Raw genomic sequence first — 23,111 nt, forward strand, 5'->3', positions numbered from 1 at the left:
ATAATATATATTGAAATGTATAATATATAATATATAAATATATATTTATATAATATATAAATATATTTTATAATATATAAATTATATATTATAATATAATATATTATATTATAATATATAATTTATATAAATATATAATTTTATGTATAGAGTCTATAAAGATATATATAATGTGATATATATATCAAATGTAATGTATATTATAAAATATATATTTTATAATATATATTACATTAAAACTATACTAAAAGAATAGAAGAAAGGATTTCATCAGAAGGCTTAGCTAAGAATAGAATAGGAAAAAATTATAACAAAGGTTTGTGGCTCGGGCTCTCTGTCCAAGCCAGCTGGGCTGGGATTGGCCATTAATTAGAAACATCTAACACAGACTGATCACAGCTCCACCTGTTGCATCCCACAGCAGCAGATAATCAACGTTTACATTTTGTTCCTGAGGCCTCTCAGCTTCTCAGGAGCAAAAATCCTAGGGAAAGGATTTTCATAAAAGATGTCTGTGACATGGTCAATCCACAAATTCCTCTCTTTCATCAAAGCGAGAGCACAAGGTCCTGCCCTGGGGGTGTTGACAGTGCAGGCTTGGCCTTCTGGCTCCACCCACGATCCCAATCCCTGGAACCTGGAATGCACCAATCCTGGGCTCTGTTTTCTCCTCATCACCAACCTGGCTCTGTTCTCCGTCAATGGCTCCAATCCTGGAAATGACTCTGTTTCTTCCTCTCACACCAACCTGAGCTCTTTCTCCTCACACCAATCCTGAGCTCTTCTCCTCACACCAACCTGGGCTCTGTTTCTCCCTCACACCAACCGCCTGTTCTCCTCACGAACTCCTGGCTCTTTCTCCTCACACCAATCCTGGCTCTGTTTCTCCTCACAAACCTGGCTCTGTTCTCCTCACCAATCCTGAGCTCTGTTTCTCTCTCACACCAACCCTGAGCTCTGTTTCTCCCTCACACCAGCCCTGGCTTGTTCTCTTCACACCACCTGCTCGTTTCCCTCACACCAACCCTGAGCTCTGTTTCTCCCTCACACCAACCCTGAGCTCTGTTCTCCCACCTTGCACACCAACCCTGGCTCTGTTTCTCCTCACACCAACCCCGGGCTCTGTTTCTCCCTCAAACCTGGCTCTTTCTCTCTCACCAACCCTGGGCTCTGTTTCTCCCTCACACCAATCCTGAGCTCTGTTTCTCCCTCACACCAACCCTGGGCTCTGTTTCTCCCTCACACCAACCCTGGGCTCTGTTTCTCCTCCACCAATTGAGCTTCTCTCACACAACCCGGGCTCTGTTTCTCCCTCCCTCACACCAACCCTGGCTCTGTTTCTCCCTCAGCTTGCAATGGCTCAACCCTGGCTCTGTTTCTCCCTCACACCAACCCTGAGCTCTGTTTCTCCCTCAGTCCTGCAATGGCTCCAGTCCTGGGCTCTGTTTCTCCCTCAGCACCCAATGGCTCCACCTGGCTCTGTTCTCCTTCACACCAACCTGGGCTCTGTTTCTCTCTCACACCAACCCCTGGGCTCTGTTTCTCCCTCACACCAGCCCTGAGCTCTGTTTCTCCTTCAGTCCTGCAATGGCTCCAACCCTGGGCTCTGTTTCTCTCTCACACCAATCCTGGGCTCTGTTTCTCCCTCACACCAACCCTGGGCTCTGTTTCTCCCTCACACCAACCCTGGGCTCTGTTTCTCCCTCACACCAACCCTGGGCTCTGTTTCTCCCTCAGTCTTGCAATGGCTCCAACCCTGGGCTCTGTTTCTCCCTCACACCAACCCTGGGCTCTGTTTCTCCCTCACACCAACCCTGAGCTCTGTTTCTCCCTCAGGAAACCCGGGAAGACTCTGTTTGTCCTTCAGGCCTGCCCGAAAGGCTGCACCAAACAGGGATCCAGTAACGACATTGTAAACGCGATAATGGTGAGTCCTGGGGGGCAGCAGCTTTTTGGGGGGTCCCTGGGTGCAGCTGCTGCCTCTGAGCTGCCTCCTGACTCCCTTTCTCCCCACAGGAACTGACGATGTAGCCGCCGGAGGGAGGAGCCTTTTTTGGTGTTTCAGAGAAGAGTAAAATACAGCTAAATTTAAAATTTGTACTATTTCTATCGGTTAATAAAGTTGTGGCTTATTGTTGGTGAAATCTCTGCTCTGTGGTGCTTTGCTGCCTGGGGTTTGTGGCCTCAGGGTGGAGCCTTCCTCCACCCTGAGGAAGATGCTGGTGCTGATAACCCATCCTGGAACAGCACCCGCCCCTTCCCTCCTTTCCTGTCCCACAGCTTTTTGGATCACTGAGACCCCAAGATTTAAAAATCTCTTTTCCCAGCCTGAGCACTTGAGGAATGAGTTGGAGCTCTTTATTTCTCAGTCTCAAGGTTGTTTTAAATGTGTTTTATCTATAAAAAATGTTCTCCTGCCCATCAGGTCCATCCAGCAGGACAATTCCAGGCACTCTGCCTGCTCCCAGGGGTGGTGTTATGTCTTTATACTAAAAATTATGTATAAAATATTTACAATAATTTCCCAATACCTATCACCTGTTAGACAGTGAGCTTCCACTCTAAACCAACCCAAAAGTGCCACCATCACAGCAGAAGATGGAGGCCAAGAAGAAGAAGGAGAAAGGCTGGAAATGCCCAGATTCCTCCATCTTGCTTCCTGAACCCCCATTCTAAATCCCCAAAATTCTACATTTTCACCCAGTGATTAATTCACTGTCATTCTACTCAAACTCTTGTGGCTTGTAACTGCTCACACAAAGCTGGAATTCTTTCCAGGCCTTGGGATGGTGTTAGTTTTTTATACTAAAAACTACATTACATTATTTACAATAATTTTCCAATAACTATCACTTGTTAGACAGTGAGCTTCCACTCTAAACCAACCCAAAAGTGCCACCATCACAGCAGGAGATGGAGGACAGGACATGCCCAGATTCCTCCATCTTTCCCCCTGAACCCCCATTCTAAATCCCCAAAATTGACATTTTCACCCAGTGATTGATTCACTATCATTCTACTTGTGGTTTGTAACTCCTCACACAAAGCTGGTGATTGTTTCCAGCCCTTGGGGTGCTGTTAATTTTTTATACTAAAAACTATGTACAATATTTATATGTTTCAGAAGGCTGATTTATTATTTTATGATATATATTATCTATTGTTCCCCTGTGCTGGCATTTCTCCCCAAATTCCTCCAGGAGAGGGTCAGGGTGGAATTTCAGGAGGAATAAAAGGTGGTCAGGCTTTGGAGCTGCCTGGAGGAAAGGAGGTTCAGAGGGGAATTTTCACCCCAAAACTCCCTGATGGCAGAGTGGAGCCAGGTGGGATCAAAATCTGCTCCCAGGGGACACCAGGACAAGAGAAAATGGCCCAAATTCCTCCAGGAGAAGTTCAGGATGGACATGAGAAGGAATTTCCTCATGGAAAAGGTGGTCAGGTTTGGAAGTGCCTGGAGGAAAGAAGTTCAGAGGGGAATTTTCACCCCACAAGTCCCTGATGGGACAACAGGGTTGGGCTGTGCTCCCGTGGGGCAAGTGGGGGGTCCTGGGGGTCCCCATAGGGGGTTCCAATGGGGGTGTCCCTGTGGGGAGGGGTCGGTGGGGGTCCCAATGGGAGGGCCCCAATGGGGGGGGTCCCAATGGGGGTGTCCCAGTGGGGAGGGGTGCTGGGGGTCCCAGTGGAAGGGTCCCCATTGGGGGGGGGTCCCAGAGGTCCCAGTGGGGAGGGGTTCTGGGGGTCCCAATGGGAGGGTCCCAGTGGGGAAGGTTCAATTGGGGGGGAGGGTCCTGGAGGTCCCAATGGAGGGACCGCAGTGAAGGGGGGGGGGTCCCAGTGGGGAAGGTCCTGGGGGTCCAAATGAGGGGGGGTCCCAGTGGGGAAATCCCAATTGGGAGGGGTCCCAGTGGGGGGATCCCATGGGGGAGCCCCAATGGGAGGGTCCCAGTGGTCGGGGGTCCTAATGGTGGGGTCCCAATGGGGGGATCCCATGGGGGGGTCCTAATGGGAAGGTCCCAGTAGTGGGGTCCCAATGGGGGGTTCCCAGTGGGGGGATCTCGGGGTTCCCACCGTGGGGGTCCTAGTTGGGGGGGGGGGGGTCCCAGGGCTCCCTTCCCGCTCACGCTGTCACCGCACCTCACCGCGCATGCGCGCCCAGAAGCTGCTGGAAGGGCAGCGGGGCGGGGGCGCGCGCGGGGGGGCGGGGGCGCGCTCGGGGCCCGCGCACGCGCGCTCGGCGGCGGCGGGAGGGCCGTGAGGGGAGGGGAGGAAGAGGAGGAGGAGGAGGCGGCGGCGGCGGCGGCGCGCGCGGGGATTTTGCTGCGTCACCACGGGCCGAGCGCTGCGCGGGGCATTGTGGGAGCGAGGCCGCGCCAGAGCCCCCGAGCCCGCCCGGAGCCGCCACCGGAGCGTCCACCGGAACCCCCCCCCCCCTTCCTCCGGAACCCTCCCGGTACCGCCCAAGCACAAGCCGCGACACCGCCCGGAGCCTTCCGCACCCCCTCAGGAGCGCCCGCCGGAGCCGTCGCCATCCGCCATGTGAGGCCCGGGGATGGGAGCGGCGCGGGAAGGCCCCGCCAGGCCCCGGCGCTGCCGCGGGAGCCGCCCCGGCCCCGCCGTGCGCGGGCTGACCTTGGGCTCTGAGGGGGTTTGTCCCGGTTACCGTGTGGGCCCGGTTACCGGGTGTACCGGGATGGGGCGGGATGTGCCGCTGTGGGTTAGAATGGGCTGTTCGGGGGGTGTCACGCGTTTCTCGGTGCCCACCGGTACCGGGCCGAAACAGCGGAAAACTCCCGGTAAGTAACGCGTGGAACAATTCAGAGCGAGAAAATCTGTTTGTAAACTTGGGATTTTCACCCGAAAATCCATCCCTGCCTTTTGCGCTGGCCCTGAAAGCGTCCAAGGCCAGGGCTTGGAACGGGATGGGCTTGAAGGTTTTTTTCCAGCCCAGACCATTCCAGAATTCCGTGAAAAACGGAGAAATAACGAAAAAAAAACCCCTCAGGAAGGGGTGGAGAAGCACGGAAAGCCCCGGGGCAGGCGCGATGCTGCAGGTGAGCCGCTGGATTCGTCTCCACGTGCATCCCGAGCGGGTTCCCGCGTTCCTTAATTCATCTTTTTATTTCAAATTCTCCAAGGAATTTAATTTAGGGGCCACCCGAAAGCAAAGCTCTGGTGGATGTGAGTGTTCCCTCAAGAACAAGCAGAGTTTTGTGTGTCCAAGGGGAAAAACTGGCTGGGAAAAAAGATTTGCAGGCAACATTCCCACATCTCCAGTGGCAGAACAAGGGTTTCAAACCAGATTTTGGGGGAAAAAAATTAAAAAATTCCTTTTTCTGAGGATGTTGAAGCACTGGGATGGATTTTCCAGAGGGTGTCCCTGCACATGAATGAGCTTCAAGGTTTTTTCCAGCCCAAAACATTCCAGAATTCTATGAAAAATGGAGAAATAAGGAAAAAAAACATTCAGGAAGGGATGGAGAAGCACAGAAAGCTCCAGGGTATCCCAAGCAGGATCCCATGCTCCTTAATTAATATTTTTATTTAAAATTCTCCAAGGAATTTAATTTAGGGGCCACCCAAAAGCAATGCTCTGGTGGATGTGAGTGTTCCCTCAAGAACAAGCAGAGTTTTGTGTGTCCAAGAGGAAAAAAAGATTTGCAGGCAACATTCCCACATCCCCAGTGGCAGAACAAGGGTTTCAAACCAGATTTTGGGGGAAAAAAATAAAAAATTCCTTTTTCTGAGGGTGTTAAAGCACTGGGATGGATTTTCCAGAGGGTGTCCCTGCACATGGCAGGAGGGGCTGAATGAGCTTCAAGGTTTTTTCCAACCCAAACCATTCCAGAATTCCATGAAAAATAACAAAAAAACCTCTGAGGAATGGGTGGAGAAGCACAGAAAGCCCCAAGCAGGATCCCATGCTCCTTAATTAATATTTTTATTTAAAATTCTCCAAGGAATTTAATGCTCTGGTGGATGTGAGTGTTCCCTCAAGAGCAAGCAGAGTTTTGTGTGTCCAAGAGGAAAAAAAGATTTGCAGGCAACATTCCCACATCCCCAGTGGCAGAACAAGGGTTTCAAACCAGATTTTGGGGGGAAAAAATTAAAAAATTCCTTTTTCTGAGGGTGTTAAAGCACTGGGATGGATTTTCCAGAGGGTGTCCCTGCACATGGCAGGAGGGGCTGAATGAGCTTCAAGGTTTTTTCCAACCCAAACCATTCCATGATTTTATGACCTGGCTTGAAGGATTGGAGGCAGCAGCACCTCCTGAGGTTTTGTTTGGTCAGAAATTGAGGATTAATTGATGAGTTTTTGGTGCCTTTTCCTCAGCCAGAATTTTACTTTTCTTCTGAAACCTTAAACAGTGGAGGTGCTTCATCTTAACGTGAGTGAAAGTGAGAAAACTGTGATCAAATTGGAGTTTTTTTGTGTAATTTCTGGAAATTTCATCATCCTGAAACTGCATCTGCATAGAATGGTCTAAAATCTAAAATGAGGCTTTTTTTAATGATAAAAAAGCACATTTTCAAGGTGTAAAAATTAAAGGAAAAATAGTTTTGTAAAACAGGTTTTATTGCTGTCTAGGAGGGGAAAATCTTGTTGAGGGCCTGATTTCTGCAATGTCCTCAAAAATTGGGATTCCAAAGGCACAGAATAGAGAGAAAACATGAAAAGAGATTTGGGAACTTCCTCAGTGCCACAAATGGGGAAAATTTGAGATTCCAGTGGTGCCAGAAACCAGAATTTATTTATCCAGGGATATCCTTGAGGGCTCTGGGGTGAAGCTGAGCCTCCACATTGCTGGGAACCTTCTAGAACCTGGCCCACAGTGCTGGAATAACAATTCCCAAAATCACAGGTGGATGGGAACAGAGGAAATCTCATAAATTCTAAATTTACTTTCAGAAAATCCCCAAAATCACAGGTGGATGGGACAGAAGAAATCCTCTAAATTATAAATTCCTTTTCAAGAAGTCCCAAAAATCACAGGTGGATGGGACAGAAGAAATCCTCTAAATTCTAAATTTACTTTCAAGAAATCCCAAAAATCACAGGTGGATGGGACAGAGGAAATATCATAAATTCTAAATTCCCTTTCAAGAAGTCCCAAAATCACAGGTGGATGGGACAGAGGAAATCTCATAAATTCTAATTCAGGAAGTCCCAAAAATCACAGGTGGATGGGACAGAAGAAATCCTCTAAATTTCCTTTCAGGAAATCCCAAAATCACAGGTGGATGGGACAGAGGGAATCCTCTAAATTCTAAATTTACTTTCAAGAAGTCCCCAAAATCACAGGTGGATGGGACAGAGGAAATTTCATAAATTCTAAATTCCCTTTCAAGAAGTCCCAAAAATCACAGGTGGATGGGACAGAGAAAAGCCTCTAAATTCTAAATTTACTTTCAGGAAGTCTCAAAAATCACAGGTGGATGGGACAGAGCAAATCCCCTAAATTTCAAATTCCCATTGAAACATTTAAATTCCCTTTTCTTTCCCAAATCCCATGGATGGGTGCTGGATAACCTTGACAAGCTGAGCTCCCTCAGGGTTTGGATGAACATTTTGGAGCTCTAAAGGTGCCAGACCAGGAGATTTTCACTAAAACAGGAGATTTTCACTAAAACAGGAGATTTTTCACTGGGAGCTCCTTCTCTCCTGGGAATGTGTGTGGGCAGAATCACAAAGGAGCTCTCCAGCAGGTCCTGCCTTACTGGTTTGAACTGGTGAGTCCTGATGGGGCTCACTGGGAGGGTGAGATTGGAAAAGGAGATTAAAGAGGAGAGGCAGCTCCAGCACGTTCTGGGAGTGAATTCCCAGGAAAACAGGGCAGGTTTAGGGTCAGAAATCTGGAATTGGGAAAATTAATTTACAGAAACCTGGAACCAGAATTATGGCAGAGTAAAACTCATCTGGGATCTCTGATATGGAATTTCTGAGTTCTGTTGCTGCCTCAATTCCTGCTGGGGCTCCTGAGGTCACGGATCTTGGGGTGAATTCCCAGGAAAACAGGGCAGGTTTGGGTTCAAAAATGTGAATTATGGCTGAGTAAAACTCACCTGGGATCTCTCTGCTCTGCAGCTCAGATTTGGGATTTCTGGGATTGCTGTGAGTTCTGTTGGAGCCTCAAATCCCTGATCCTGGTGGAGCTGCTGAGGTCACAGATCTTGGGGTGAATTCCCAGGAAAACAGGGCAGGTTTGGGTTCAGAAACCTGGAATTGGGAAAATTAATTTACAGAAACCTGGAACCAGAATTATGGCAGAGTAAAACTCATCTGGGATCTCTGATATGGAATTTCTGAGTTCTGTTGGTGCCTCATCTGAGGTCACAGATCTTGGGGTGAATTCCCAGGAAAACAGGGCAGGTTTAGGTTCAAAAATGTGAATTATGGATGAGTAAAACTCACCTGGGATCTCTCTGCTCTGCAGCTCAGATATGGGATTTCTGGGATTGCTGTGAGTTCTGTTGCTGCCTCAAATTCCTGCTGGAGCTCCTGAGGTCACCAAGTGTCTTGGGTTGAATTCCCAGGAAAACAGGGCAGGTTTAGGGTCAGAAACCTGGAATTGGGAAAATTAAGTTTCAGAAACCTGGAACCAGAATTATGGCAGAGTAAAACTCATCTGGGATCTCTGATATGGAATTTCTGAGTTCTGTTGGTGCCTCAAATCCCTGATCCTGGTGGAGCTGCTGAGGTCACGGATCTTGGGGTGAATTCCCAGGAAAACAGGGCAGGTTTAGGTTCAGAAATGTGAATTATGGATGAGTAAAACTCATCTGGGATCTCTGATATGGAGCTCAGATATGGGATTTCTGGGATTGCTGTGAGTTCTGTTGCTGCCTCAAATTCCTGCTGGAGCTCCTGAGGTCACCAAGTGTCTTGGGGTGAATTCCCAGGAAAACAGGGCAGGTTTAGGGTCAGAAATCTGGAATTGGGAAAATTAATTTACAGAAACCTGGAACCAGAATTATGGCAGAGTAAAACTCATCTGGGATCTCTGATATGGAATTTCTGAGTTCTGTTGGTGCCTCAAATCCCTGATCCTGGAGGAGCTGCTGAGGTCACAGATCTTGGGGTGAATTCCCAGGAAAACAGGGCAGGTTTAGGGTCAGAAATGTGAATTATGGCTGAGTAAAACTCACCTGGGATCTCTCTGCTCTGCATCTTGGATGTGTGTGTGTAGCCTGGAGTGGGATTTTTGGGAGGTCACAGGTTCTGAGCACTCTCAGGGTGAATTCCCAGGAAAACAGGGCAGGTTTAGGGTCAGAAACCTGGAATTGGGAAAATTAAGTTTCAGAAACCTGGAACCAGAATTATGGCAGAGTAAAACTCATCTGGGATCTCTGATATGGAATTTCTGAGTTCTGTTGGTGCCTCATCTGAGGTCACGGATCTTGGGGTGAATTCCCAGGAAAACAGGGCAGGTTTAGGTTCAGAAATGTGAATTATGGCTGAGTAAAACTCACCTGGGATCTCTCTGCTCTGCAGCTCAGATATGGGATTTCTGGGATTGCTGTGAGTTCTGTTGCTGCCTCAAATTCCTGCTGGAGCTCCTGAGGTCACCAAGTGTCTTGGGGTGAATTCCCAGGAAAACAGGGCAGGTTTAGGGTCAGAAACCTGGAATTATGAGAATTAAATTTCAGAAACCTGGAACCAGAATTATGGCAGAGTAAAACTCATCTGGGATCTCTGATATGGAATTTCTGAGTTCTGTTGGTGCCTCAAATCCCTGATCCTGGTGGAGCTGCTGAGGTCACAGATCTTGGGGTGAATTCCCAGGAAAACAGGGCAGGTTTGGGTTCAAAAATGTGAATTATGGCTGGGTAAAACTCAGCTGGGATCTTGCTGCTGTCCAGTGTGAGCTGAGAGGGATTTCTGGGAGCGCTTTGAGTTCTCTTTGTGCCTCCAATTCCCGATCCTGTTGGTGCTGCCGAGGTCCCAGCTGGGATGGAATCTCCTCCCTGGGCAGGCTGGAGATGTCCCCATGTCCCTGTGTCCCCATGTCCTCATGTCCCATCTCTCCATCTCTCCGTGTCCCCATCATGTCCCCATCATGTCCCCATCTCTCCGTGTCCCCATCTCCCCATGTCCCCATCTCTCCATCTCTCCGTGTCCCCATCTCTCCATGTCCCCATCTCTCCCTGTCCCCATGTCCCCATCTCTCCATCTCTCTGTGTCCCCATGTCCCCATCTCCCCATGTCCCATCTCTCCATGTCCCCATCTCTCCATGTCCCCATGTCCCCATCTCTCCATCTCTCCCTGTCCCATCTCTCCCTGTCCCCATCTCTCCATGTCCCCATCTCTCCATGTCCCCATCTCTCCGCATCCCCATGTCCCCATCATGTCCCCGTGTCTCCATCTCTCCACGTCCCCATGTCCCCATCTCCCCGTGTCCCATCTCCCCATGTCCCCATCTCTCCATCTCCCCATGTCCCCATCATGTCCCTGTGTCTCCATGTCTCCATGTCCCCATGTCCCCATCTCCCCGTGTCCCATCTCCCCATGTCCCATCTCTCCATGTCCCCATCTCTCTGCGTCCCCATGTCCCCATCATGTCCCCATCTCCCCATGTCCCCATCTCTCCCTGTCCCCATCTCCTCCTGTTCCCCATCATGTCCCCATCATCCTGTCCCCATCATGTCCCCATCGTCCCCATCATGTCCCCATCATGCCCATCATGTCCCGTGTCCCCATGTCCCCATCTCTCCATGTCCCCATGTCCTCATCTCCCATTCCATCTCCCTGTCCCCATCTCCCCAGTGTCCCCATGTCCCATCATGTCCTCTCCATGTCCCATCTGTCCCATCTCCCCATGTCCCTGTCCCATGTCCCCATCTCTCCCTCCCTGTCCCCACTGTCCCCATGTCCCCATCATGCTTCCGTCCTTCCCCCCGTGTCCCGCACTCCTCGTCATGTCCCCCAGCCGATGCCCATTGTCACCGACAGAGCTGGGACAGCGCCCGGAGTGCCCCAGGCTGGGGTATTGGCAGAAATTAATGAAATAATAATGATAATAAATGAAATCAATTCAATAATAACTAAATTAAAGAAGATGCTAAGGTGGGATATTGCGATACATTCATTAAGTAAATAAAAATGTAATAATTTTATAATAATAAATAATGGAATATTAGGAGAAATTAAATAAATTTATAATAAATTGAGTAATGGGATATTGGGAGAAATTAAATAATAGTAATAAATTAAATAAATAAATTATGGGATATTGGGAGAAATTAATAATAATAATAAATTATTAAATCAATTCAATAATAACTAAATTAAAGAAGATACTAAAATGGGATATTGCAATACATTCATTAAGTAAATAAAAAATATAATAATTTCATAATTTTATAATAATAAATAATGGAATATTAGGAGAAATTAATTAAATAAAATTACAATAAATTGAATAATGGGGTATTGGCAGAAATTAATTAAATGATAATAATAATAAATTAGATAACAAATAAATTGAATAATGGGATATTGGCAGAAATTAATTAAATGATAATAATAATAAATTAGATAATAAATAAAATAAATTAAATAATGGATATTGGGAGAAATTAAATAATAATAATAAATTAGATAATAAAATAATGGATATTGGGAGAAATTAATTAAATAATAATAATAAATTAAATAATAAAATAAATTGAGTAATGGGATATTGGGAGAAATTAATTAAATAATAGTAATAAATTAAGAAATAAATAAATTAAATAATGGTATATTGGGAGAAATTAATTAAATAATAATAATAAAATAATAAAGTAAATTGAGTAATGGGATATTGGGAGAAATTAATTAAGTAATAGTAATAAATTAAGAAATAAATAATGGTATATTGGGAGAAATTTAATAATAATAATAAAATAATAAAGTAAATTGAGTAATGGGATATTGGGAGAAATTAATTAAGTAATAGTAATAAATTAGATAATAAAATAAATAATGGATATTGGGAGAAATTAATTAAATAATAGTAATAAATTAAGAAATAAATACATAATGGTATATTGGGAGAAATTAAATAATAATAATAATAAATTAAGAAATAAATAAATAATGGTATATTGGGAAAAATTAAATAATAGTAATAAATTAGATAATCAAATAAAATAAATTAAATAATGGATATTGTGAGAAATTCATTAAATAATAATAATTAATTAAATAATAAAATAAATTGAGTAATGGGATATTGGGAGAAATTAAATAATAATAATAAATTAGATAATAAAATAAATAATGGATATTGGGAGAAATTAAATAATAATAATAATAAATTAAGAAATAAATAAATAATGGTATATTGGGAAAAATTAAATAATAGTAATAAATTAAGAAATAAATATATAATGGTATATTGGGAGAAATTAAATAATAATAATAATAAATTAAATAATAAATTAATTAATAAATAAATAAATTTAGCCATTTCGCTTTTAACTCTTTCTGTGACTTATTCCAAATAAATAATTTCCTTTATTCCATCTCCCTTTATCCCAAATCCATCTTTCCTTTTTATCCCACCTCTCTCTTTCCCACTCCCATCCCCTTTACACAACACAGGCACCTCAAAATGCAGATTTTAATTGCAGAAATGATATTTTTTAATTACATTTTAATTAAAAATGAGTATTTTTGTGGCCCGCAGGCAGCCTGCCTCTGCCAAGTGGTACGACCGCAGGGATTTCGTCTTCGTGGAGTTCTGTGTGGAGGACAGCAAAGACGTCAGCGTCAACTTTGAAAAGTCCAAACTCACCTTCAGGTCAGCGAGTCAGGCACAAAACCAGCAAAATATTGATTTATCTGGGGCTAAATTCTGATTTATTTTGGGGTTAAATATTGATTTATTTTGGGGTTAAATATTAATTTTTGGGGGTTAAACATTGAATTATTTGGGGCTAAATTCTGATTTATTTTGGGGCTAAATTCGGATTTATTTTGGGGTGAAATATTAATTTTTGGGGTTAAATACTGATTTATTTTGGGGTTAAATATTAATTTTTTGGGGTTAAATATTGATTTATTTTGGGGCTAAATTCTGATTTCTTTTGGAGTTAAATTCTGATTTTTTGGGGCTAAATTCTGATTTATTTTGGGGCTAAATTCTGATTTATTTTGGGGTTAAATATTGATTTATTTGGGGGCTAAATTCTGATTTATTTTGGGGTTAAATATTAATTTTTTGGGGTTAAATATTGATTTATTTTGGGGTTAAATATTGATTTATTTTGGGGCTAAATTCTGATTTTTTGGGGCTAAATTCTGATTTATTTTGGGGTTAAATATTGATTTATTTTGGGGTGAAATATTAATTTTTTGGGGTTAAATATTGATTTATTTTGGGGCTAAATTCTGATTTTTTAGGGCTAAATTCTGATTTATTTTGGAGCTAAATATTTATTCTGGGGCTAAATTCTGATTTATTTTGGGGTTAAATACTGATTTATTTTGGGGCTAAATTCTGATTTATTTTGGGGTGAAATATTAATTTTTTGGGGTTAAATATTGATTTATTTTGGGGCTAAATTCTGATTTTTTGGGGCTAAATTCTGATTTATTTTGGGGCTAAATTCTGATTTATTTTGGGGGGTTAAATATTAATTTTTTGGGGTTAAATATTGATTTATTTTGGGGATAAATTCTGATTTTTTGGGGCTAAATTCTGATTTATTTTGGGGTTAAATACTGATTTATTTTGGGGTTAAATATTGATTTATTTGGTTTAATATTTATTGGGTTAAATACTTATTTATTGGTGTTAAATATTTATATAAACCAATAAATTTAAATATTATTTATTGGGTTAAATATGTATTTATTTGGTTTAATACTGATTTATTTTGGAGCTAAATTCTGATTTATATTAGGGCTAAATACTGATTTATTTGGGGCTAAATTCTGATTTATTTTGGGGCTGAATTCTGATTTATTTTGGGGCTAAATGATTTATTTTGGGGCTAAATTCTGATTTATTTTAGGGCTAAATATTGATTTATTTTAGGGCTAAATACTGATTTATTTGGGGCTAAATACTGATTTATTTGGGGCTAAATTCTGATTTATTTGGGGCTAAATTCTGATTTTTTTGGGGTTAAATATTGATTTCTTTTGGGGCTAAATACTCCAAAAATATTGGGGTTAAATATTTATTTTGGAGTTAAATATTGATTTATTTTTGGAGCTAAATTCTGATTTATTTTGGAGCTAAATTCTGATTTCTTTTTCTCTTGCAGTTGTCTTGGAGGAAGTGATAACTTTAAACATTTAAATGAAATCGATCTTTTTAATAATATCGATCCAAATGTGAGTATCCTCCTGAATTCTTGATGTTTATCAGAGAAATTGGAAATATTCCATTTTTTTAAATTATTCAAGGCCATTTTGAATAATTTGGAAGGAATTTGGAATTTGGGTTTTAATTTCATTTCCAAGCCAAACCAAATCTTAGTTTTGAGATCCTAAAAAACATCAATTCTTTAGGCTGCTCTCAAGATTTTATTCCTTAAAAATAAGAATATACAGAATTATATTCCTTATTTTTGAGCTCTTAAAAAACATCAGTTCTTTAGGCTTGTCCCAAGATTCTATTCCTTAAAAATAACAATATATAAAATTGTTATATATTTTATAAAATTTTATATATTTTATAAAATTGTTACAAAATTAGAACTGAGGTCCTAAAAAATATCAGTTCTTTAGGCTGCTCTGAAGATTTTATTCCTTAAAAATAAGAAATATATAGAATTATATTCCTTAGTTTTGAAATCCTAAAAAATATCAGTTCTTTAGGCTGCTCTGAAGATTTTATTCCTTAAAAATAGAAATATATAGAATTATATTCCATAGTTTTGAAATCCTAAAAAATATCAGTTCTTTAGGCTTGTGCCAAGATTTTATTCCTTAAAAATGGAAATATATAAAAATATATATAAAAATATATTGTTATGTTATATTATATTATGTTATATTATATTGTATTGTATTATGTTATGTTATATTATATTATATTACATTACATTACATTACATTATTACATTACATTGCATTACATTACATTACATTGTATTGCATTGTATTGCATTGTATTGCATTGTGTTACATTATATCACATTATACTACATTATGTTACATTATCTTACATTATATTACATTATATTATATTATTACATTACATTACATTATATTATATTGTATTGCATTATATTACATTATATTATTACATTACATTACATTATATTATATTACATCACATTACATTACATTATATGGTATTGTATTGTATTATATTATATTGTATTGTATTATATTACATTATATTATATTACATTGTATTGTATTATATTACATTGCATTGCATTATATTATATTATATTATTACATTACATTATATTATATTATTACATTACATTACATTACATTATATTATTACATTACATTACATTACATTATATTATATTGTATTATATTATATTATATTACATTGTATTATATTATATTACATTGTATTGCATTATATTATATTATATTATATTATATTATATTATATTATATTATATTATAAGAACATAAAAGCTCCAAATCAGATCCAATAAAGCTTCTCCAGGGGGCACCAGGAATAAGGGGACAGATCCAGATAAAGGAAGGATGTTTTAATAAAAGATTAAAATATTTTTAATTTTTTTTTCAGGAATCAAAGCATAAAAGAACAGACAGATCCATCTTGTGCTGTTTACGAAAAGGAGAATCTGGTCAGGCATGGCCAAGGTTAACAAAAGAGAGGGCGAAGGTGGGTCTGCAAATCTGCTGCCTCCCCTGGCTTTAATTTCATTTTTTAAAATAAAAATTATTTAATTTTATATTGTATTTTATTATATTTAATATTATACATAAAATATATTAAAAAATATAATATATGTCATTAATGTTATATATTTGTATTCTACATTAATATTTTATATTTTTATATATAATTAATATATATTTGTATAATTATATCTAGAACTATATATTTTTATATATTATTCATATACCTTTATACATATAAAATATATAATTATAATTATATATATTATAAATAATTATATATAATTAATAAATATTTTATAATTTATATAATTAATAAATATTTTATAATTTATATATTATGTATTATATATTATATATATAATTTATATATTTATATATAATTAATTATGTTTCTAAAATATATATAGTTTTTATATAAATATGTATAATTTACATTATATAAAATTTATACATATTTTTGTACTTTATATATTTATATAATCACATATATAAATATTTATTTAATGATATAAATTAAGTATTATTTAATTTATATAATGAAATAAATATCTATTTTTATCTATAATTAATTAATAATATATATTTTGAATATGTATTTAAGTATATTTTAAAAATGTATATAAATATATAATTATATTTTTAAATATAAATATTTTAAATATGTAGGTATATAATTATATTTTTAAATATATATATAAATATATATTAATATATATTTATATATATACATTTATATATATAAATATATATTTTTATATATATATTTGTATATATTTATATATATTTTTCTATATATATGTATTTTAAAATATATATTAATTATATTTTATACCATATTTAGTGAATATTTGGGTCACGTTCAAATTCTGGAGCAATTTTAGGTCAATTTTCCTGCTGCTGATCCCACAGCAAATCTGATTAACCTGTTCTGAGTGACAGCCACACATTTCCTTGTAATGAAATAATTCCTTGTCCTGAAATAATTAATTCCTTGTCCTGACACAATTCCTTGTCCTGAAACAATTCCTTGTCCTGACACAATTCCTTGTCCTGAAATTATTCCTTGTCCTGAAATAATTCCTTGTCCTGAAATAATTAATTCCTTGTCCTGAAACAATTCCTTGTCCTGAAACAATTCCTTGTCCTGAAATAATTCCTGGTCCTGGAATAATTCCTTGTCCTGAAACAATTCCTTGTCCTGAAATTATTCCTTGTCCTGAAACAATTCCTTGTCCTGAAACAATTCCTTGTCCTGAAATAATTCCTTGTCCTGAAATAATTCCTTGTCCTGAAACAATTCCTTGTCCTGAAACAATTCCTTGTCCTGAAATAATTCCTTGTCCTGAAACAATTCCTTGTCCTGAAACAATTCCTTGTCCTGAAATAATTCCTTGTCCTGGAATAATTCCTTGTCCTGAAATTATTCCTTGTCCTGAAACAATTCCTTGTCCTGGAATAATTCCTTGTCCTGAAATAATTCCTTGTCCTGAAACAATTCCTTGTCCTGGAATAATTCCTTGTCCTGACACAATTCCTTGTCCTGAAACAATTCCTTGTCCTGACACAATTCCTTGTCCTGACACAATTCCTTGTCCTGAAACAATTCCTTGTCCTGAAACAATTCCTTGTCCTGAAACAATTCCTTGTCCTGAAATAATTCCTTGTCCTGAAATAATTCCTTGTCCTGGAATAATTCCTTGTCCTGGAATAATTCCTTGTCCTGGAATAATTCCTTGTCCTGGAATAATTCCTTGTCCTGAAACAATTCCTTGTCCTGAAATAATTCCTTGTCCTGAAACAATTCCTTGTCCTGCCACCACTGCAGCTCAACTGGCTCAGCGTGGACTTCAACAACTGGAAGGACTGGGAGGATGACTCAGATGAAGACATGTCCAACTTCGATCGCTTTTCTGAGGTGAGCAATGGGGGGGCCTGAACATTTGGATTGGTAGAACAGCAATAAGAACACAACAACTGAAATGCAGTGAGAATTCTGTATATTGGATAAATGGGTCCTGGCTGTTCTAAATGAGTCCCAGCTGCCAAGTCTTAGTTGGGATAACTGGGATAAAAGGGGTAAACTGGATAAACTGGAGGAGCTCTTGTGAAACCATGAGGAGCTGCACATGGCATGGTAGAAAACTATGGACTTTAGGAATATAATAACAACAGTATGGGACTCCAGAAATACGATAATAACAATAAAATACGATAATAACAATAAAATACGATAATAACAATAAGAATGCAACAAATGGTGACCCCGACGTGATGGAGGAACACGCAGCAGTTCTGCAAATACAATCCATTGTATTTGAATATATCTGTTATTAATAGAAAAAGGTGGAAATGTAGTAAAAGTCCTGTATATTATAAAAGTGGGTCCCAGCTATTCCAAATGAGTCCCAGCTGCCAAGTCTTAGTTGGGATAACTGGGATAAACAGGGTGGGCTGAGAGCCCTGGAGGAGCCCCTGAGAAACCATGAGGAGCTGTACATGGCATGGTAGAAAACTATGGACTTTAGGAATATAATAACAACAGTATGGGACTCCAGAAATACGATAATAACAATAAAATACGATAATAACAATAAGAATGCAACAAATGGTGACCCCGACGTGATGGAGGAACCCACAACAGTTCTGCAAATACAATATTTAGATTGTATTTGAATATATCTGTTACTAATAGAAAAAGGTGGAAATGCAGTGAGAATTCTGTATATTGGATAAATGAGTCCCAGCTGCCAAGTCTTAATTGGGATAACTGGGATAAAAGGGGTGGGCTGAGACCCCTGGAGACGCCCCTGTGAAACCATGAGGAGCTGGGCTAGAGAGAAGAACTGCATGGTAGAAAACTATGGACTTTAGGAATATAATAATAACAGTATGGGACTCCAGAAATACGATAATAACAATAAAATACGATAATAACAATAAGAATGCAACAAGTGGTGACCCCGACGTGATGGAGGAACACGCAGCAGTTCTGCAAATACAATATCTGGATTGTATTTGAATATATCTGTTACTAATAGAAAAAGGTGGAAATGTAGTAAAAGTCCTGTATATTGGATAAGTGGGTCCCAGTTATTCTAAATGAGTCCCAGCTGCCAAGTCTTAGTTGGGATAACTGGGATAAAAGGGGTAAACTGGATAAACTGGAGGAGCTCTTGTGAAACCATGAGGAGCTGCACATGGCATAGTGGAAAACCAGCAAGAAGGTTTGGACTTTGGGAATACAATAATAACAGTATGGGATTTCAGAAATACGATAATAACAATAAAATACGATAATAACAATAAGAATGCAACAAATGGTGACCCCGACGTGATGGAGGAACACGCAGCAGTTCTGCAAATACAATATCTGGATTGTATTTGAATATATCTGTTACTAATAGAAAAAGGTGGAAATGTAGTGAGAATTCTGTATATTGGGTAAATGGGTCCTGGCTGTTCTAAATGAGTCCCAGCTGCCAAGTCTTAATTGGGATAACTGGGATAAAAGGGGTAAACTGGATAAACTGGAGGAGCCCTTGTGAAACCATGAGGAGCTGTACATGGCATGGTAGAAAACCAGTGAGAAGGTGTGGACTTTAGGAATATAATAACAAATAAATGGAATATAATAACAACAGTATGGGACTTTAGGAATATAATAACAACAGTATGGGACTCCAGAAATACGATAATAACAATAAAATACAATAATAACAATAAGAATGCAACAAGTGGTGACCCCGACGTGATGGAGGAACAGCCTGGGAGCTGTGCAGTTCTGCAAATACAATATCGAGATTGTATTTGAATATATCTGTTACTAATAGAAAAAGGTGGAAATGTAGTAAAAGTCCTGTATATTATAAAAGTGGGTCCCAGCTATTCCAAATGAGTCCCAGCTGCCAAGTCTTAATTGGGATAACTGGGATAAAAGGGGTAAACTGGATAAACTGGAGGAGCCCTTGTGAAACCATGAGGAGCTGCACATGGCATGGTAGAAAACTATGGACTTTAGGAATATAATAATAACAGTATGGGACTCCAGAAATACGATAATAACAATAAAATACGATAATAACAATAAAATACGATAATAACAATAAGAATGCAACAAGTGGTGACCCCGACGTGATGGAGGAACACGCAGCAGTTCTGCAAATACAATATCTGGATTGTATTTGAATATATCTGTTACTAATAGAAAAAGGGAGAAATGCAGTGAGAATTCTGTATATTGGATAAGTGGGTCCCAGTTATTCCAAATGAGTCCCAGCTGCCAAGTCTTAGTTGGGATAACTGGGATAAACAGGGTGGGCTGAGAGCCATGAGAAATTTTTGGAGTTTTGGCAATAAATCTGAATTTTTTGTGTTTTGTAATTCCTGCATGGGGGAAATGATTTGTTAAAATAAGGGGGGGATGATGATTTAGGATTGTTTAAGGTGGAATTTGGGGTTGGTTTCACCCCAAAATGTGATTTTTGTCTCTCTGAGCAGATGATGAACAACATGGGAGGAGACGACGACGTAGATTTGCCAGAAGTAGATGGGGCAGACGATGTGAGTATGTTTGGGGTGGTGACACCACCAAAAAAGGCAAAAATCACCCCAAAATTTGTGATGCCAGCTGGGGAGACCCTTTCCCTCTTCTCTGTGCAGTGAGGCCAAACTGAGCTCAGTAAATCCCTCGAAATTCAGATTTGGGAGCGGGTTTGGGAGTAAATTTGGGAGCAGAGATTTGGGAACAGATTTGGGAACAGATTTGGGAACAGATTTGGGAGCAGATTTAGGAATAGATTTGGGAGCAGAGATTTGGGAGCAGATTTAGGAACAGATTTGGGAGCAGAGATTTGGGAGCAGATTTAGGAATAGACTTGGGAGCAGAGATTTGGGAGCAGATTTAGGAACAGATTTGGGAACAGATTTAGGAATAGATTTGGGAGCAGAGATTTGGGAGCAGATTTAGGAATAGATTTGGGAACAGATTTGGGAGTAAATTTAGGAACAGATTTGGGAGCAGATTTGGGAACAGATTTGGGAACAGAGATTTGGGAGCAGATTTAGGAATAGATTTGGGAGCAGAGATTTGGGAACAGATTTGGGAGTAAATTTAGGAACAGATTTGGGAACAAATTTAGGAATAGATTTGGGAGCAGAGATTTGGGAACAGATTTGGGAGTAAATTTAGGAACAGATTTGGGAGCAGATTTGGGAATAGATTTGGGAGCAGATTTGGGAATCTTTGCTGGTGGGATGAGAGCTGTCTGCTCCACTTCAAGATTGTTTCTTCTCCTTTCCAGGACTCACCAGACAGTGATGATGAAAGTAAGTTGTTGTTGTTGTTTTTTTTGTTGTTTTTTGTTATTTTCTCCTCACACACCTGCTGATGTTCTTCATCCTGTGCACCAGCTAAAGCCAGACAAATCTAATCTGGGAATGCCCCAAATCCCAGTTTGACCTTGCCAGGCTTTGGCTTTAGGAGCAGCATCTTGATATTTCCTTTAATTTATTTCTTTTTAATTCATTTCTTTTGTTATTATTGTATTATTATTTTATTTAATTCCTCCTAATATTCCATGATTTATTATTAGAAAATGATTATAAAATTGTTATTTTTAAATTTACTTAATGAATGTATCGTGATATCCCATCTTAGTATCTTCTTTAATTTATTTATTATTTAATTTATTATTATTCCCCAAAATTGATTGGAGGCCAGGTCATCTTGTGACATAAAAATGCCCTGAGAGCTTTTAAAAACCAACCAAGCAACAAATTAAAACCCACAAAACAACCCTAAAACCATTAATTTTCCTTTTTTTTTTTTTTTTTTTCATTTCTAGAAATGCCAGATCTGGAGTAAGGCAAAGCGTCGTCTTCAGGGTTTTGGGGAAAGAAGTTCATCACAACATTTCATAATTGAGATAAGAATTCCTGAGTTGATAAGCCCTAAAGGGAGATCCTGCATCCTTTAACCCATTTTCAGTCCATTTTAAATGGCTTTCACTGATGGTAGGTTTGTCCCATGGCACGGGGCGGTCTCAAAGCCACGAGAGGCAATAACAGTTATGCATGAAAAGTTTTCCAAACTTCCAAAAAAAAAAGATTTAAAAAGATTAAAAAAAAACATCAAACCAACCCAATTGAGGTGTAGGTAATCCATTGAGAAGAGTTGCAATAAAGTTTACAGAGCCTCCAATTACAATAGGAGAACTTTGAATTAACACTGAGAGGTTTAAATGAGTTTTTTTCCCTTTTTTTGTCCATTTATCCTGGGAACAAAACCACAAAATTTAAAAATTCTTTTTATCATTGGCTCCCCCAAAAAAAAACAAAAAATAAAATCCAGCAGGGCGAGGCACATCCCCTCCTGTTCCTATTAACAACAAAAAGTTCATTTTAAAAACAAAAAACTTCCAAAATTTTCCTGGTTTTTGGTGTTGGAACCCCTTGATCCCGTGGTGTGACCCCCCCAAACCTTTCTCCACCTCTTCCTCCTCCTCCTCCTCCTCGCCCGGGGTGCGAGTTGGCTGTACATTGTTGCTTGTCAATCTGTACATTTTAGACCAAAATCGTATTTGCACTGTGGGTTTGGCAGCAAGTGACAGGACCGTGGAACCGGGCTGAAAAACCTCAATTTCTGTTCAGAGCAGCTGGGATTTTTTTAATGTCTGCATTCTTTCTAATAAACTGTTGAAGACTCCCTGGCTCTCCCTTCGGCCTGGGCCTGTGCATTCCTCTGCGCCGGGGGGGGGCAGTGGGGTGGGATCCCCTTTTTTGGGGGTTCAGTAGGGTGGGATCTTCTATGGGGGTTCAGTGGGGTGGGATCCCCTTTTTTGGGGGGGTCATTGGGGTGGGATCCCCTTTTTTGGGGGTTCTGTAGGGTGGGATCCCCTTTTTTGGGGGAGTGGGATCCCCTTCTGTGGGGTTCAGTGGGGTGGGATCCCCTTTTGGGGGTTCTGTAGGGTGGGATCCCCTTTTTTGGGGGATCAGTAGGGTGGGTGGGATCCCTTTTTTGGGGGTAGGTGGGATCCCCTTTTTTGGGGGAGTGGGATCCCTTTTTTGGGGTTCAGTGGTGGGATCCCCTTCTTTGGGAGGCATTTGGGGGTGGGATCCCCTTTTTTTAGGGGGTCAATGGGGTGGGATCTTCTATGGGGGTTCAATGAGGTGGGATCCCTTTTAAGGAGGGGTCATTTGGTGGAATCCCTTTTTTGGGTTCATGGGTGGGATCCCCTTTTTGGGGGGGGCATTTGGGAGTGGGATCCCCTTCTTTGGGGGCTTTGG

At 39.9% G+C, this 23,111-nt stretch overlaps 1 protein-coding gene and 1 long non-coding RNA gene across 2 annotated transcripts; both read left to right on the forward strand.

Annotated features, from left to right (window-relative positions):
• The first annotated feature begins 1,836 nt into the window (after positions 1–1,836).
• On the forward strand, positions 1,837–2,144 carry LOC135459112 (uncharacterized). The gene is made up of 2 exons (XR_010442969.1): positions 1,837–1,927; positions 2,017–2,144. It is a non-coding gene; the product is annotated as an uncharacterized LOC135459112 (long non-coding RNA).
• A 2,120-nt stretch (positions 2,145–4,264) lies between these two features.
• On the forward strand, positions 4,265–22,530 carry PTGES3 (prostaglandin E synthase 3). The gene is made up of 8 exons (XM_064734764.1): positions 4,265–4,536; positions 12,670–12,783; positions 14,255–14,324; positions 15,709–15,807; positions 17,653–17,742; positions 20,325–20,387; positions 21,128–21,152; positions 21,671–22,530. Coding segments are annotated over exons 1-8 (483 nt in total). The 5' UTR covers positions 4,265–4,534; the 3' UTR covers positions 21,691–22,530.
• The last annotated feature ends 581 nt before the right edge of the window (positions 22,531–23,111 follow it).

This window comes from Zonotrichia leucophrys, chromosome 29 (genome assembly GCF_028769735.1).
Source record: "Zonotrichia leucophrys gambelii isolate GWCS_2022_RI chromosome 29, RI_Zleu_2.0, whole genome shotgun sequence".
In the NCBI taxonomy this organism is placed as follows: Eukaryota; Metazoa; Chordata; class Aves; order Passeriformes; family Passerellidae; genus Zonotrichia; species Zonotrichia leucophrys.